The sequence below is a fragment of the Nicotiana tomentosiformis genome, chromosome 2, assembly GCF_000390325.3.
Source record: "Nicotiana tomentosiformis chromosome 2, ASM39032v3, whole genome shotgun sequence".
Lineage (NCBI taxonomy): Eukaryota > Viridiplantae > Streptophyta > Magnoliopsida > Solanales > Solanaceae > Nicotiana > Nicotiana tomentosiformis.
In genome coordinates, this window is record NC_090813.1 from 116,735,963 (window position 1) to 116,754,353 (window position 18,391).

Below are 18,391 nucleotides of genomic sequence, written 5' to 3' on the forward strand. Positions count from 1 at the left end.
GAAAAAAGAGTACAACACGTATTAACTCCCCCTGATGAGAGCATCAATTCACATTCTTGAGCATTCGCATCCCAATCTTGTACACTAATTTCTTGAAAGTTGACGTCGGTAGAGATTTTGTGAACAAATCAACAATATTATCACTTGAACGAATCTGTTGCACATTGATATCGCCATTCTTTTGAACATCATGTGTGAAAATAACTTTGGTGAAATGTGACTTGTCCTATCTCATTTTTATAAATCCTCCATTCAATTGGGTTATGCATGCTTCATTGTCTCCATACAAAATCGTGGGTAGTTTATCACACTTCAAACCACATTTGTCTCGAATAAGATGTATTATAGACCTCAACCATACACATTCTCGACTTACTTCATGAATAGCAATTATCTCAGCATGATTAGATGAAGTAGCCACGATCGATTGCTTAGTCGATTGCCAAGATATGGTAGTGCCTCCACATGTAAACAAATAGCATGTTTGAGAACGAGCCTTGTGTGGGTCGAATAAATACCCAGCATCGGCATAACCAACAAAATCGGGACTGCAATCGTTTTCATAAATTAAGCCCATATCGGTAGTCCCTTTTAGATACCGCAATATGTGTTTGATTTCATTCTAATGTCTCCTTGTAGGAGCAGAGCTATATCTTACTAAAACATTAACTGAAAAAGTTATGTCATGCTTTGTAGTATTAGCAAGATACATTAGTACACAAATTGCACTAAGATAAGGTACTTCGGGTTTTCATTCTTTTCTTGAGGTCGGAACGGATCCTTATTCACATCAAGTGATCGAACAACCATCGGAATACTTAACGGATGTACTCCATCCATGTAAAATCATTTCAATACCTTTTATGTGTAGGCAGATTGAAGGGAACAAAAATCTTGTTTGTCAAATGCTTAATTTGCAAACCGAGACATAATTTTGTCTTTCCGAGATCTTTCATCTCAAATTTCTTCTTTAAATAATCAATTGTCTTTTGGAGTTCTACAAGAGTTCCAATAAGATTTATGTCATCAACATATACGGTAAGTACAACAAATTCCAATGTTGTTTTCTTTATAGAAACACATGAAAAAATGGCATCATTTGTATAACCTTCCTTTAATAAATACTCACTAAGGCGGTTATACCACATTTTTTCTAATTGCTTTAGACCATACAAAGATCTTTGCAATTTGATTGAAAATATTTTTCGGGACTTTGAATTATGTGCGTCAGGCATTTTAAATCCCTCGAAAATTTTCATGCATATCTCATTATCAAGTGAGCAGTAAAGGTAGGTTGTAACCACATCCATTAAATGCATGTCAAGCTTTTTTATGGACAACAAAACTAATGAGATAACGAAACGTTATAGCATCCATAACAGGAGAATACGTCTCATCATAATCGACACCATGCCTTTGTGAAAATCCCCGTGCAACAAGGCGTGTCTTATACCTTTGTACCTCATTTTTTTCATTCCTTTTACGTACAAAGACCCATTTATAGCCAACAGGCTTAACACCATTAGGTGTTTGGACTACATGCCCAAAAACTTCACGTTTCGCAAGTGAATCCAACTCGGATTGGATTGTTTCTTGTCATTTTGGCCAATTACGTCTTTGTCGACATTCTCCAACATAGTGAGGTTCAAGATCATCACTATCTTGCATAATGCTAGATGCAACATTGTATGAAAAGACATAACCCACCATTATATCCAATCGATTCAAATTTGTCTTAATATCGATTGGATTTATTGGTAGTTCCTTATTTTCTTGAGTCTCATGCTTAATGATTTCATCATGAATCTCAGGTTTGGTTAAATCGTGGATTTCTTCATGAGACTCTTTCGTAGTGTCATCTTGATAATTTGTTTTTATTTTTCGAGGATTTCGATCCTTAGGATCCCAGGTTTGGCACGCTTTAGGCATGTTTTTGACTCATTTGCTATGACACTACAAGATTGTCCAACAGGGACATCAATACGGATTGGAACATTTCTGCAGTGATATGTGATTTTGTTATCCTTTTCAAATCTGTAAATGCGTCTGGCATTTGATTTGCTATTTTATGCAAGTGAATGATCTTTTGCATCTCTTTTTCACAAATAGAGGCAATGTGGATCAAGATGAGACAATGATGGGTTCTTCCATGAAATTTCCCGTTTGATTTAACCAATTTATCCCCCTAATTTTGGGAGAAGTACATCGAATGACAGTTTGCAAATCGAGCAGTGAATAAATCTCCCGTTAATGTTTTGAGGTAGCGAATAATGGAGGGCGATTCAAACCCAACATATAATCTTAACCTTTTTTGGGGACCCATTTTGGTGCGATGTGGCGGTGCTACAGGCACATATACTGCGCATCCAAAAATTCTTAAATGGGATATATTAGGTTCATGACCCAAAACTAATTGCAACGGGAAATAATTAGATAATTTGTCGATTTGAGACGAACTAGCATTGTTGCATGCAAAATGGCATGACCCCAAACAGAAGTAGGTAACCTCATTTTTATGAGTAACGGTCTTGCTATCAATTGCAGACGTTTAATCAAAGATTCTGCAAGGCCATTTTGAGTGTGAACATGAGCTACAAGATGTTCCACTTTTATCCCAATTGGTAAGCAATAATCATTAAATGCTTGGGATGAAAACTCAGCAGCATTATCAAGTCTAATAGACATAATTGGATTATCGGGAAATTGTGCCCGTAATCGGATTATTTGTGCCATTAATTTTGCAAACGCAAGGTTGTGAGATGACAATAGGAACACATGAGACCATCTAGAAGATGCATCTATTAAGACCATAAAATATCTAAACAACCCACTAGATGGGTGAATAGGTCCACAAATACGTTCCAAAAACGCAGGGGACTCAAACCCAATATTTGTTGGTGATGGTCTAATAATTAACTTGCCTTGATAACAAGAAAAAAATTATTATTTAAAAGAATTTTTAAATTCTTTAATGGATGCCCATTTGAGTTTTCTATAATCCGTCTCATCATAATTGATCCAGGATGTTCCAATCGATCATGCCAAAGTACAAAAGTATTGGAATCGGTAACCTTTTGGTTTACGATAGAATGTGCCTCAATTGCACTAATTCTTGTCTAATACATGCTACAAGATAAAGATGGGAACTTCTCAATAACCGTTTTCTGGCCAGAGACATTTTTGGTAACGATGAGATATTCAAAATTATTCTCATATATTGTCTCGATATGATATCTATTTCGGCGGATATCTTTAAAACTCAACAAGTTCCTCTTGGACTTGGAGAAGAACATTGCATAATCTATGATAAGTATTGTTCCCCTAGGCAGAGTTATAGTAGCTCTCCCAGAGCATTCAATTAGATTACTACTGCCAGAAATTGTAGTAACATCTGCCTTACACATACTTAAATGAGAGAAATATTTATTTTCTTTGAATATTGTATGTGTCGTACATGAATCAACTAAACAAATATATTTACAATTGAATTTTTACCCAAGTTTGCTTTGAGAGATATTAATATTTGTTTCTCATGATTTGACATACAAAAGAAAATATACGAATAAACATTAGTATTTTCAAAGAAAAAGGAAAAGAAACAAAGTTTGAATATAATGAATAAACATTAAAAAGAATCAAATAAAAAAGTGAAATGTTGTCACCCAAACTCAAACGGATGGAGTATTAATTTGTAAATAATATCTAGTAATAGTATTTTCAATATACAATATGTATATCCAAATTTCTTTTTTCAAATGCCTACAAATCATAGTATGACGTGATGCCCAGTCAAAGAATGATCGTATTAAGTGGATAGCAAATTTTGTATTGTATTTTCTAAATAAAATGGAGAAATTAATCAAAGGACATCGGACCTCGATCGCAATCACACTTAGTTTGGAGTGGGAGCATTTAGGGCTAAATTTATATATTTGGCTAATAAAGAGCAAAGAGAAAATGTTATGCTATACGTTATCAGGATCTCACATTCCCTGTTTTATTCGCTAGCTATTATGAATAAGTAAAAATAAAAAATCAGACTACTCAATTATCTTTAATCACGGATCCATCACTGATCAAGTGATCTATATTTTTGTGGGGGAGGGGTGATTAACACCAGGAAAATTTTCCTGACCACAAACAGGGTCATGACCTTTTCCACGCTTAGCATAATGGGAATGCACCTCATCCACTTCAGGCAATGGTGTAGACCCAGTAGGCCGATTATCGTGATTTCTCATGAGCAAGTCATTGTTTCGTTCAACCACAAGGAGAAGAAAAATCAACTCAGAGTACTTTAAACCTTTCTCTCGATACTGTTGTTGCAGGACCATATTGGAGGCATGAAACGTTATGAACGTTTTTTCAAGCATATCATAGTCAATGATACTATCTCCACGTAGTTTCAATTTAGAAGTAATTCTGAACATCGCAGAATTGTATTCAGAAATAGACTTATTGGAACCTCATATGAGCTCAATCATATCATGCTTGTGGAAGTGTGACCAACTCATATCTTTCCTTTTAAGTCATTCCACAAAATAAGTGGATCTTTGACTGTGAGATATTCTATTTTCAACCCTTCATTAAGGTGATGGCGCAAGAAAATCAAAGGCTTAGCACAATCTTGGGTAGATGCTTTGTTTTTATCTTTAATGGCGTCTTCAAGACCCATTGCATCTAAATAGATTTCAGCATCCAACACCCATGACATATAGTTTTTGCCCGAAATTTCAATGGCAACGAACTTTCTTTTCATAAAATCAGTCATAATTAAAAGAGGAGAAAAATTATACCTTAGTCTTTTCAAAGAGCTTCTTGAGACGATAAAGTCTCGTGCTGATAACGTGAAATAAAACAATAAAAGAAGTAGAAGAATATTGCACAAAAAAGAGAGAATTCTTATTAATTTTGGGATGATTTACAATGGGGTAAAACCCTCAATTTATAGGGGGATAATGACTTAGCCACAAAGTAACAAACTCTAAAAGATAGACATTCAATCTAAGTACAATTTTATTTGTAACATTTTAAGGATTTTTAACTTTAGAATATATGATGTAAAAAGGCCGGGTTGATAGGTATATGGCGTGTAACTTCCCCGACAGAGAATGGGTTACCTTAAACCTTTATTAAGTAATTCATAATTTCTAAGGAGAATAAAATGATTCGCATAAGAAAAAGACTTCTCTATTTCATGATCCTCTCTATGTTTCGTTGGCTTAAGGGTAAGTTACTATGTATCACTGCTCAACCGTGCAGTGTATTTGGGATCAAGATTTTGTGATCGGCCTCTCATTCATAATTGTATTTCTGGTGTGCAAATTCAAAAGGAGGCATTTGTCCATGTATGATATGATTGAAGGCTTTCTGCAGAGACAAAACAATTTCATGCCAATCAGATATAATTACTCCCACATAAAGAGAATGACCAGAGGGTTCAAAGAGAAAATAGGCGAGGGAGGTTATGGCAAAGTATATAAAGGAAAGCTTCGCAGTGGTAGGGATGTAGCAGTGAAAATGTTGAGCAAGCCTAAAGCTGGTGGTGGTCAAGATTTCATGAATGAAGTAGCTACCATTGGAAGAATTCATCATGTGAATGTAGTTGGACTCGTGGGGTATTGTGTTGAGACAACAGAGCGCGCTCTTGTATACGATTTCATGCCCAATGGATCACTTGATAAGTACATCACCAGTCAGGAAGGAAGTCCTGTGTTAAGTTGGCAGAGGAAGTATGAAATTATTGTTGGAGTGGCTCGAGGAATTGAGTATTTGCATCGAGGCTGTGAGATACGAATTTTGCACTTTGACATCAAGCCTCACAACATTCTTTTGGATGAGAATTTTATCCCAAAGATTTCTGACTTTGGACTTGCTAAACTATATCCAACAGATAATAGCATTGTGACTCTCACAGCTGCTCGTGGAACGATTGGATATGTAGCTCCAGAGTTGATCAGTAGAAGCATTGGAGCAATCTCTTATAAAGCTGATGTTTACAGCTTTGGAATGCTACTAATGGAAATGCTAGACTTGAAGAGAAATGTCGCTGTAAATGAAGAAAATTCCAGCCAATATTTTCCCTGTTGGGTTTATGATAAGTTTAACAAAGGAAAGGAGATTATGGTGGATGAAGAAGCCAATGAGGATGAAAAGAAGATAAGCAGAAAGATGACTATTGTTGTGTTATGGTGCATTCAAACAAATCCGGTACAACGCCCTTCAATGAGTGTAGTAGTGGAAATGCTTGAAGGTGAAGTTGAATCTCTAGCACCACCTCCTCAGCCTCTTCAATCTCAACCAATTGCTCCATTGTTTCATCAGATGGAAAGTTCTATAACGTACTCGTCTGATTCAATGGCTTTGTTAGAAAATGCTGCTAATAATCCTGTTGAATTAGACATATGTTGTGATTGATTCATAGTTGATGTAATGTTTTTTGTAAAATGACATTCTATGAAGTTTGTTGTACTAATTATGACAGGGTAGTTGCCAATCACATTATTGTTGCAGTAAATGACTCCGCACTTCAACACTGAAATTTCCATCACTTTCTCCTTTTTGCTGGTGCATTGTCTAGTCCATTACCTGATGCACATGACAAAGTTTTATCAAGTATATGACTTTATATGAAGCAGTCAGAATTACATATTCGGATAGAGGAAGAATGGGATGCTACATTAATTGTGAGAAAACTAGCTATTGTTGGACTTTGGTGTATTCAGTGGCATCCAACTGATAGGCCTTACCCAAAGATTGTGGTGGATGGTAACTGGTAAGTATCCCTCCGTCCTTAATCAGAGATCTGGTTTCAAGCCCCAAGAATTGAGTCTCCTTTGGATAGGTGGATATAATGGATCAACACATGCATCTCTAATGTCAGACTTTCAGTTCTTGTTAATGGAAGCCCAGGAGGCTACTTTAAGTCTCAAAGAGGCCTAAGACAAGGAAACCCTCTCTCCCCTTATCTTTTTTGTGATTGTCATGGAAGCCCTAAGCTTAATGCTTATAAGAGAGCTGAAGAATTGCTTCTTTCAGCCGCCAAAAAGAGGAAAAAACAGTCTTTGTCTAAGAAATGCATTGAAAAAGGACAAATGTATAAAACCTTTCAACGAGATCTAGGTCAGCAAATTGATTCATAGGAACGGAACCTTCTAAAGCACAAAGCTGCACGTGCTTTGCAGACAAGGGAAAAGAATTTATAGTTTTTCAGCTCTGTAAAGAAACTTACCATATTATTTACGAGCAAACAAACCATGCAGGGAACCAGCTGCACCACGTCGTCTTCCCTATGATACAATAATAGAAGCACTGGCTTGAGAGATAAAGTTGCTGCGATATTAGCTATAATATACAAGTATTATTACAGACCTTTTCACTGTTAAACAGGTCCTCGGCAATAGCTTCCATTTGTTTTCTCTTTTTCTCTTCTTTAATCGATTCAGCAACATCTTCATTCTTATACTCAGATTCTCTGCCATCAAGATCACGGATCAACATTGAAGGAATATGATATGAAATGAAGACTATAAACAAACCAGAGATAGACTTAGCTGCTTACTGATATGGATACTTGGCGAACGGAATGAAGATTTCAAAGCTATTCGGGGATGGAGCACTTGTCTACAAAATTAAGTCATGAGAACAGCAAATATTGACATCTAAAGTATAGCACCATAATCATATCCACTGACCAAAGAAGAAGAGGAACCAAACCTAAAGTGAAGATGCATCAATATAGAATTGCAATTCATAGACAACTTATTGTACTTTAAAGAAGCAATACAGTATACAGCGAACTGCAGAAAGCAATTTTTTTATAAGGACCCTCAGAAAGCCGTCTTATGTCTACAAACTGATATGCTTCCTGGACTTACAATCAAATCAAACCTAGGAATCCACTGGACACAGCTGCATATTACACAAGCAAAATGGACACATGGAACAAATTCGTTTGGATATCACTGCAACTCTTGCAAAAGTGAATTGCCAAAGATCTTCATCGTAGCCAATATTAAATTCATCACTGATTTAGAAAGTTAATATGACAAGATCAAGCTGAAATTGCTAGCTGAACTCCGATAAGAATATATTTCACATAAGACAGTGTAATAGATACTAACCTTACGGAAGCGCTTAAAATTTGTAACTCCGCCATTTGTTGAAGAGACTGGTAACGACATGATAGAATCTCTAACAATTAAATCTTGGCTATATATGATGTCCAACTTCCCATTTTCCGGCTCATCAGTTATATCTTTTTTTGCCACTGTATTATCAGATTTGACTCCTAAGCGCCCGATGTAACCACTTTCAGGGTCATGAGTGGTAGCATCATCATGTTTAACAGGTTTTGTTGAACTGGGAGATGTGTCCCTCTTGGATCCCTTATCCCCAGGTATAACTATTTGGACAGAACACTTATCTTCATTATAATTTTCAACAGATTCTAGTTTGTGTGCAGAAGTTGTTGCCTTGCTGTCATACTCTGGAGCTTCTATTGAACAGACAGCAGCAGCAATGTGATCTGATTTCATACTTTCTGTTTCTGCATCTGAATCTGCAACTACTGTCTCAACCGTGGAGCATGAAGATGTAATGTGCACTGCAGAGGACAATTATTTAGTTAAGAGCATGAGATAAATTTGGCAGAAAACATATATTCATAAATATGGATTCTGCTCAGGTACTCCTTGAAGCCAGAACAGTAAAATAAGCTATTCACGGCATCTCACAGTTCCGTTCTACAGGCAATTTTCTTTTTGTAAGAAACTTCTTGAATCCATTTTGAGCAAGTGATATAAAGCAGGGATTTTGCGAATAATAAATCTATAAAAAACTTATTGTGACAGGGAAAACTGTTGTTTTCTGTTTATTATGTCCAGGCCTAAAGTCATCACCAGCTGCAAGATCAATGATCAATTACAATGCTTATTAGTGGCGAGTTTCTAGCTAGCTTAAGGGGATTGGTCCGCTGCAGTAATAATGAATCTCCCCCTAGTCAAAAATTTGCTCAAGCAGTTTGAAACAAGGTGGCGCAAGATTTTATGAAAAGTTTCATTGCACGATTAGTCGACCTTATCAACCAGTTTAAAGCCACACTTAAACCTCTTGGCTAGTCTAACCAGCAATTTTTATTTGCTTTTGCACAACAGTAGGCACAGTGATAAAAGGGCATGATCCTTGACCACCTCAAATAATCATGAGGTTATACCACAGGCCAAACTAGTCAATGGTTCATAATATGTTTAACAAGCTTCAAAATGACGATCCTCTGTCAAGTTAGTGATCAACACCTGAGCATGTAATTTGTAAATTCAATAAGATCATGCTTTGCTGTCTGAATCTGCTGGTCAAAGTTTCAAACCAAAAATTAGGGGGGGAAAGGGTTGGGAAGGAGGGACGAGAACATGAATGATCAAAAAGAGAGACAAGAATGGAGAGAATAGATAATTCCGTAAATAGAAAGCTGATTGACATGGTGGATGCAAAGAAAAGACTAAATCGTAAACATAACTATACTCACCTGGTGGAGTTATGATTAGAGAAGGATCCAGATATCCAGATAGAACTGCAGAAACCAGATCTATCTCACTCACCCAAGGCAAAGAACTATGGTTAGTAAAACACTTAGAGCTGCTTGATCTTGCAGGAACTACACACACCACACGATCATCTCCATTTTTCTCCAAGACCTAAAAGTTAATGAAATGTGCTAGTAAGTTCACACATTAATACGTACAATCATCTGTGGGTCAATAGTATGTACCTTGCATGCAAAACCATTAGCATAGTCTCAATATTTTGCACCTTGAATGCCGAAACGACGAGCACCCATGGAAACCCCACCCCACAGGAAAGGAAAAGGAAGAGGAGTTGAAAGTTGGAATCACTCAAGAAAATGGAAATGTAAAGATCGACATTGTTACTCTTATGATTCAACTCAACCATGACTCATGCAGTATATTTGGAGTTGTATGAATCAAAAATCTTATCCGTCTGTGTCTAGTCCTCCCACTATAGACCATCTTCTCCTTCTAGGAAAACCTCTTCTGTCTTCTTCTTTTTTTCTTTTCTTTTTTTTTGAGAAAGAGCAATAACTCTTCTCTTTTATGCCTTCACTTCCATGTTAAGAGAGTTTCTCCCTCTCCAAAAATTAATTACTGAAACAAATTTCAGTCTATGTTTGTTTAAGTCATTAGGTTTGACTTAATGAAGCAAAAAGCACGGGAACTGCCCACACGGGAAGTGAGGCGGCCGCAGTTAACTATCCAAAACCTTGTGGCCAGGGTTTCTGTTAATGAGCTGTTACTCTTTATGCACCTTTGTGAATTGCTATTACCTTTTTCATTTATCTACAAAGGATCTCCAGTCCAATCAAGCAAAAAAATTTTACCACCACTTTGCTTATTGATGAAGACACCTTTATACACTGAACTCAAAGTAAGTATATTTTCTAGTACAAGTACAAAGAGTGCCACGAGTCCTATAACAAAAAGGGAAAAGGACAACAAGGATGCTCTTAAGTGAGTGACGGTTTTTAAAATGCTTGTTCAGGCCTTTTGTATCTTCAAAATGTTCGCCGTTCTCCCCCCTTCCGACAAGCATTTCCGATTTATGAACTTGACCCCCCTATCCATTAAGAAAGACACCATTCACGAGGCTGTGACATCTACCTTTTCTCAAACATGCTCAGAGTTACCAAATTATTTTAATCTTAAGGGGTGAGTTATCTAGAAGATGCAGATAGGAAGACCAAGGAATCAGGGGAAGGAGGAGCAGGTAACAATAACATAGGACATTAGGACAGACCATGTTTGCAGAAGAAACATTGGCACCCCCAATTTCCAACAAGGACTGCAACCTGCCCTCAAATTTATACTGCAAGGAAAAGGGAATAAATGATCTTAGTCAAGCACAAATATCTAAGTAATTCTCAATCAAGTTCATCTTGCATGACTTGCTTGATGTAATAGCAAAGTGGCAGAGAAGCTGAATAAAGGCAAAGGTTATAAAATTTTCAGATGACAAAGAAAATCAAAACTTGCAGCATTACTTCTGACCTCCAACTGAACTAATGGAGTAACTAGTAAAGCTTATGATGCATAACTACAGCACAACAAATATCTACAAAAACTATAGACGACTCTGAACTGAACCCACAAGACAGAAACTGGAATACTGGAAGAATGAAGGACACGATCACCTTAGCTTCTGGTTCCAGCAAAAACGTATATCCTTTCAAACAACACTCTCGAGACTGAGGATCTACCACTTTGACTGACACTCCTTCCAGCATCAAGTTTGGTGCATGACTGAGTAACACAAGCACAGCTAATATTGTTAGCATACAAAAGAGAATAGCATTTTAGACCAGCAAGGCATACTGTAATTAATCTTAATGCAGTACTTACGATGTGCAGCTTGGAATATCAGTGCAAATATTTTTTCCTGCAATTAGCTGAAATTCATAATAAACCAATTAGAAAATGATCTCAGATCTCAAGTTCAGTTATATCATAGAGAAAAAAAACTTTCTTCGACGTTTGACATTGGGCTTGATGCTACGAAATGAAGAGTTAAGGGCTAAGTTGACTTTTAGTTCTTTTCTGAACGAGTAAAGAGCATCCATTTCAATAACTCGGAAAAGGAAATGAAATGACAAAAAGTACAAAGATGTAGGTCTGTTTCCCCCCTTCAAATTATCTTTGGCTTCTCTTCCATATAACCCATATAATGCATCATCCATAACCCGTATAATGCATAAAGATACAACAACAACAACCCAGTATAATCCCACTAGTGGGGTCTGGAGAGGGTAGTGTGTAAGCAGACCTTACCCCTACCCTGGGGTAGAGAGGCTGTTTCTGATAGAAACTCGGCTCCCTCCCTCCAAGAACTCCCCACCTTGCTCTTGGGGTGACTCGAACTCACAACCTCTTGGTTGGAAGTGGAGGGTGCTTACCACTAGAGCAACCCACTCTTGTCAATGCATAAAGATAAAAAAAATATTTCAGACCACATTTGTGCTTCTTGTCGTTTTAGATCCCTTTTCAAAAGGTAGGGAGCCATAAAATCCAAGAAGACATTTATATCATGTACGCTTTTTAAGCTGCAGCAGAAAGCTGAAACTGTAAACTAAAAGTATTTCAAGCTACGTAGGGATTCTTAATTCCTTCAAAGAATCTTTGGCTTCTCTTCCATATAACCCACATTATGCATATAGATATTATTTCTGACCATACTTGTCTTTTCTCGGTTTCCTTCCTTTCTAACGAATAGCAAAAATAGTCTATCATAGCAAGTAACTAAACTAGAGTTTTCCCTGAGGTAAAGGGAAAAGAGGATTATCTGATATTATTGAACATAACAGAAAGAAATGTGTGATGCTATTACATCACTCAAATGATGGAGTCCATGCATAATAACACCCCACGTATTTACATTGGATACCACTGGAACATTGAATAACTATCCGGAGTCTTCAGAGTAACGGGAAAGGAGAAAGATCTGATATAAATCATAATTATTAGGTAAGAAAAGTACAGGTTATCATGATACAGTTAAATCATATTCCTCACATTAGTAAATCTATGTGTAAGGATTGCTATACGGCCTACAATTGGACAGTATCACAACTTTATACTACAATTTTGTGTGTGTAGATATCAGCAACTACATATGCAAACTAGACATGTTTCAACAACAACAACAAACCCAGTGTATTCCCACAGTGTGGGGTGTGGGATCTGGGGAGGGTAGTGTGTAAGCAGACCTTAATACTACCTACCTTGTGAAGGTAGAGAGCTACCTTGTGAAGGTAGAGAGGATGAGTCCAGAAGACCCTCGGCTCAAGAAAAGTATTTCTCAGCAGTTTTGAAAAAGAAAAGTAATAGTGAAGAATACATGTTGAGACTAATGAAAACAAGAAAAACTAGACATGTTTGCTCGCAGATTATACTTGCAAAAATTTTAGGTGATTATATCAAGAATACCTCAACCCAACTATATTGAACCAAGGGTTTTCTAGCAGCAATAGCATCAACCAGATCTTCACTCAGTGGAAAGGAGTCATCTACAAGCACATGTGAGCAGTCCAAACTCCACTTTTTCGTTATACTGGCGCCTGCAAGGAGATACATCCTGAATATGATATCCTCTGTGTGTATATATCCATATAGTGGAATGAGATGTAATGTGAGTTTTGAGATTATAATATAATGTAGGTATTCTCTCTATCTCAGGTCCCTTGTGCTTTTGTAACTTTAGACTACTAAACATATGATCACAGCATTATAAAATGGATGAAAACATTCAAGATACTTTCTGCTTTTGTAAGCACAAATTATATAGGTATTTATTACTTTTTTTATAATATATAGGAATTTATTCTTTAGAATGTAACTACAACGAGTAGCAAATCTGGTCGCTAGGATTATCTAGGTCATATTTTGGCATTCTCTTGCAGTTCTTGGTCCTCTTCACCACAGCAGCAATAGGAAATAGGAATAAAAATAATATGTTGCTCTTCCGTGATTTGACCACAATTTGTGCCCCGAAGTCCAATATGATTCACAATTTTTGCACCAAAGTCTAATATGCCTCCACCTCATAGGAACAATGGTTTAACAATAGCAGAGGAAATAATCAATCAAAGACGCATCAAGAATTCAACAGATCACACTGGAAATATCATAAGCAGCCTGAAACACAAAAGTGCATAAACCACCTGAGCAAATATTTATGCATAGCATATATAATGACCTTACCTATTGATGACACCTTTGTAGTAAGTTGTTTTGTCTTCGAATGCTTCGCGGAGCAAATGAAAAATATGAAGGGCACATAAGAGAATCTGTTTGATATACATCATCACATTAATATGTTTTTCAGTGGGGTTAATGCTCCACTAATAAGAGGTATTATAGGAGGTAAGAGTTACAACATGCAACTTCAATCACCTGTAAGTTGCATTACCAGTTCCAAATGAAACTAGATCCCCATCCTTAAGCATTGTTTCTCTATTTGGAAACTCATGAACTTTCTCCTTCGAGCCCAGATTCTTGTTGAGGAATGTTCCATACTTTGAGCAGTCTCTTATACGTACTTTAGATGAAATATCTGAGGGTTTCTTCAATGACTGATCCAAAGAACTCATTTCATCTATTATAATTTCTGCATGGATCCTTGAAACTCCTTTATCCTTGTTGACAATGACATCACATCCTGTGAAACAATACATTTAAAGGTAATACAGGTTACTTTTCAAACATAACACGTAGCGGTACTATTTGAAAAATATGCACTTTCAAGTGAGAGAAGGTTAGATGAAACAGTGCCTCTAAATCCAGCAAAATAGATGTAAATACTCTATAAACAATGGTACAATACCATGGATGAAATTCCGAGATTATGATGCTCAAAATATTACAGGTCAAGAAATTGACAGACAAGAATTTTGAAATTGCCAGACAAGGTCATCATCTCTCACAAAATTTTATCCTTCCATCACCTTTTGCTCGGCATTTGTCTCCGTTCCATATGTGTATCAGCAGAGACTCCTACCAGTTTCCCATTTCTTTTGTTGATTTCTAAATTGAATTTCTAAATTCTCCATTGATTTTCTATATTTCTTCACTTCACTAAGCCTGCTTACATATCTTGAGTATGTCATCTGGTGCTTCTTGATTCTTGCTCAATGTTTAGACTCGGAGAATATTGTAAACCCACCACCACAAAGTCCTATTCCCCATTAAATTTCGATAGGTAAATATCCCTGTCTATTTATGACATTGGAATTATCCATTTAGTGTTCCTGTACTTTTCTCTCCTACTAGAAACACCGTGTCAGCTGGAAACAAGAAGCTACCAAAAGAAAATAGTTACATAATCATGTCCAATGGTCCCCGTGAAGAAATGGACCTTCGGCCTAACTCAAACCCAAAAGCTAGCTCATGAAGGGAGGATTGCGCAAGACCATATAAGGAGATCACAACACATTCCTTCAACCAATGTGGGACTTGACACTACCTCACACGCCACTGGACAACTGGAGCGCGGATAACATAGCACGGGCCAACATTGAGAAACACAACAGACGGGACCGATGGATCTAGCTCTGATACCATGCGAAGAAATGGAACTTGCGCCTAACTCAACCCCAAAAAACTAGCTCATAAAGGGAGGATTGCCCGAGATCAGATAAGGACCCACAACTCATTCACTCAACCAAATTCGGACTTGATATTCCCCTTCCAAACCTCACTATTGACATCAATCCAGAAAAAAGAACAATACTTAATTTGGGAGCTCTTGGAAAATCCAGAAAGGAAAAAGTAGCTTCGTTTCGACCATCAGTAGCAAAGCATTTGGAGAATTAATTCCGTGCAAATATGCAGTCCTCTTTGAATTAACTCTTCTATAGACTACTTATATTACTTATTTTCTAATGTTCTACATATCATTATATTTACTAAAATATTAGGATAAATAGTACTTAGTCATCCTGAGCATCTAATATCTCCATTAATCTGCTTTTGTACATGGTAATTAGACTGAACCATCAGCAAAACAATAAGCCAAAGCATATCACATCAGAATGTATGACATCTAACTCATGTCATCAACAAGATTAATAAGAAAAGGAAGCAGTGAGGACAGTACAGAGTAACCAAGCTAAGAGTAGAAAGTGTCACCTTGTAAGGGAGTAACTACTCCATATATCACTGATAAACCCATTAGAAAAAACTTATGAGTACATAATTGAGAACGATTACCTTTTCGACCCACTTTATATGTTCCTTTATTGAAGAAATAGTACTTATCTTCACCTGTCACATAAACAACGAGCAATGTATTAGTTCATCGACCATACAATAACTAATAAGATGATAAATCAGTAAGGATTCTAGGCTAAAATGAAACCAACAAATGTCATTAACAAAATTTGATCAACAAAAGCCATGAACAACTTGTTTCAACTTTCAACATTAGTAAACTAGCTCATGCAGGAAATGTTGCATTGCGACTATTATTAAAACAATTGATCATTTGAACATATGTATATTTATGGACCTACCTGCATGCTCAATCAATCAACCAACTATGCCTCAAAGCTGAACTTGTTGGGCTTAGCTATATCGATCTCTATATCCATCCTGCTCTATTTGATCACATTCATTCCAATACTATCTTTCTCATTTTTTACAACGATGGTGTCTAAGGCAACTTGTGCATAACAATTCTACTAGGTACCTGCTACTTTCCACCAATCCAGATGCAACATAACTCTGCCCATAACGACTTAGACAGTTAGAAATAAATCATCTAACCTTTTTACCACTAGTGAGATTTGAAACCGATCACTCATTTTCATCTCAATTCATTGACCGCTATTGTCAAACCCTTGGGTGCAATTTGCCTTTTAAGGAAAACATGGAGGTTCTCTAAAGCTAGCATTTCTATAAATCATCCTACACTAAAATACAAGTCTTTCTAGATAGGCCAAAGAGACTCTTGTCAAACACCGAACCTAATGTAAGCATAATAACAGCAACTAAGACTTAATCGTAGTATCACTTTCTTTCTTTTTTTCCTTTTTTTATTATGATGGTAGTGTCCGAGCCGGCTTGCATGCATCTCGATTATTCCTGTGAGTAATTGCTACCTCCACCAGCACAAGTACCGGGTAACTCAGCCCACCACGACTTAGGCAGATGGGAAGAAATCACTTATAACATCTTTTAGACCCCATGGTTTTCCTCACACTTAAATTAACCACTAAGCCACATCCTTCGATTGCTTCCAATATGTTACTATATTCTTAGCTAAACCTGTACTAATGTAGGTAGGGTCTCAGTCTTAATTCAAAAAAAAAGAATAATACAATATTACTCCTACAAATTCCTTAGTGTCATTGCTTTCTCGGTTACTAGGTAAAGTGCACCCCTATGGGAAAAGCAGATGATTTTAACATTCAATGCAATCATTTTAAAGGAAAGAATCTAAAAGTAGAGAGAAAGCTTGTGCAGAACCTGGAAGTGGGTCAACAGGGAAAAGGCCCCAAACCATAGTCTTGATTTTTCTTTGTACACCAAAGACGACGTTCTAGTAACAGCAAATGGGTGGTACTTCAATGGTTCAACGCTGATCAGAAAAACAAGGAATCAGAAGTTTTATTTTGATACCAAGAAAGTTGTGGAAAGCCGTCGAGAATTGCTAGTACTTCTTCGGCACCGGGAGCTTGTCTCCGTTGAGAAAAGGAAAATCGGAGAAATAGTAAAGAATATTTCAAGAAAGTTTAGTGCCTTTGGTGGGAAAAGAAAAGGGTCATGTATTAATACTAGATGGCGTAACCGTGCGATTCACGAGCCCAATTGTTGCTCTCTTTTTTTCTTTTCTTTTTTTAAAATGACATTTTATAGTCACTGTCAAAACAATAACCGAATAAATGTATGTTCTTTGTATATTTATATATATATATATATATATATATATATATATATATATATATATATATATTATGTTATATATCAAAATTATATAACTTTTCGGTCATCGAATGTAATTCTAGCGCTACACACTTTATTCGTCTTTAAGGAAAGAAGAAAGAAAAACAGGCTTTTATGTGATAACGTATAGAATCATGTTTACCTATATTGTTTTTTATATGTTGCGTTATGTGCATTTTTTATTTTTCTGAAATCCTATTACTACAATCACTTTGTAATACGTGTCGAAGTCTAACACTATACTATAACAAAGATTATACAATACTTCAAGTACAAGTTACAATATTTTTACATAGGTTCTATACTTTTTTATTTAAAAAAATAGTTCTGCACCACCAAACTTAAAATTGATTATAAAAAATAATTAAAAAATCAGTTGAAAAATAAGTCGTGATGTATTTTCTCATTGTTTAAACTGAATAATATATAGTTGTACTCTATTAGTATTTTCAATTGTGTTAATATATTGCTTTTCTTTTTTATTAATCAAAATTTGAATAATAAAATATATTCATTTTATTTCCAAATAGATGATGCAAAAATGTTTTTTTATTCTTTGAATTAATAATCGTGATTTTGAATTATTGAAAAAATAATAATTAAGTAAATGTGTATTTTATTCTAGTTTAAAGACATATTTGGATAATTCATTATAAATAAATATTTTGATCACGGATTTTTTCTAGTTTCATTTGATATGATTGAGATACTCTAGGGTGTAGTACCACTTTCTTTACTATAATTATTTGTTGAGATTTTTTTTTAAATAGTTAATTTTACATTTATGTATTTTGAAATTTATATAATGTTGAATTCTTTATTAAAAATTGAGGAAGTACCCAACTAACTTTGGTCATAGAGGGAGAAGTATAATCATACAT

At 36.0% G+C, this 18,391-nt stretch overlaps 2 protein-coding genes across 4 annotated transcripts; one reads left to right on the top strand and one right to left on the bottom strand.

Annotated features, from left to right (window-relative positions):
• The first annotated feature begins 5,273 nt into the window (after window positions 1-5,273).
• On the top strand, window positions 5,274-6,541 carry LOC138906654 (rust resistance kinase Lr10-like). The gene has a single exon (XM_070195998.1). It carries the CDS (start codon window positions 5,347-5,349, stop codon window positions 6,415-6,417), a length of 1,071 nt encoding a protein of 356 aa, XP_070052099.1. The 5' UTR covers window positions 5,274-5,346; the 3' UTR covers window positions 6,418-6,541.
• On the bottom strand, window positions 6,351-17,326 carry LOC104120026 (nibrin homolog). Of its 3 annotated transcripts, XM_009631676.4 has the most exons (14): window positions 17,034-17,325; window positions 15,777-15,830; window positions 13,962-14,226; window positions 13,770-13,855; window positions 12,996-13,126; window positions 11,415-11,461; window positions 11,207-11,315; window positions 10,813-10,881; window positions 9,527-9,695; window positions 8,124-8,605; window positions 7,562-7,623; window positions 7,372-7,474; window positions 7,232-7,289; window positions 6,351-6,588 (listed from the first exon to the last, which is right to left on the bottom strand). In XM_009631676.4, exons 1-13 carry the CDS (start codon window positions 17,068-17,070, stop codon window positions 7,236-7,238), a joined length of 1,668 nt encoding a protein of 555 aa, XP_009629971.1. In that variant the 5' UTR covers window positions 17,071-17,325; the 3' UTR covers window positions 6,351-6,588; window positions 7,232-7,235. The 3 variants fall into 3 exon arrangements, with proteins under 3 accessions (XP_009629971.1, XP_070052097.1, XP_070052098.1); XM_070195996.1 differs by lacking the exon at window positions 15,777-15,830 and having other exon boundaries at window positions 17,034-17,326; XM_070195997.1 differs by lacking the exon at window positions 10,813-10,881 and having other exon boundaries at window positions 17,034-17,326.
• Between the last annotated feature and the right edge of the window lie 1,065 nt (window positions 17,327-18,391).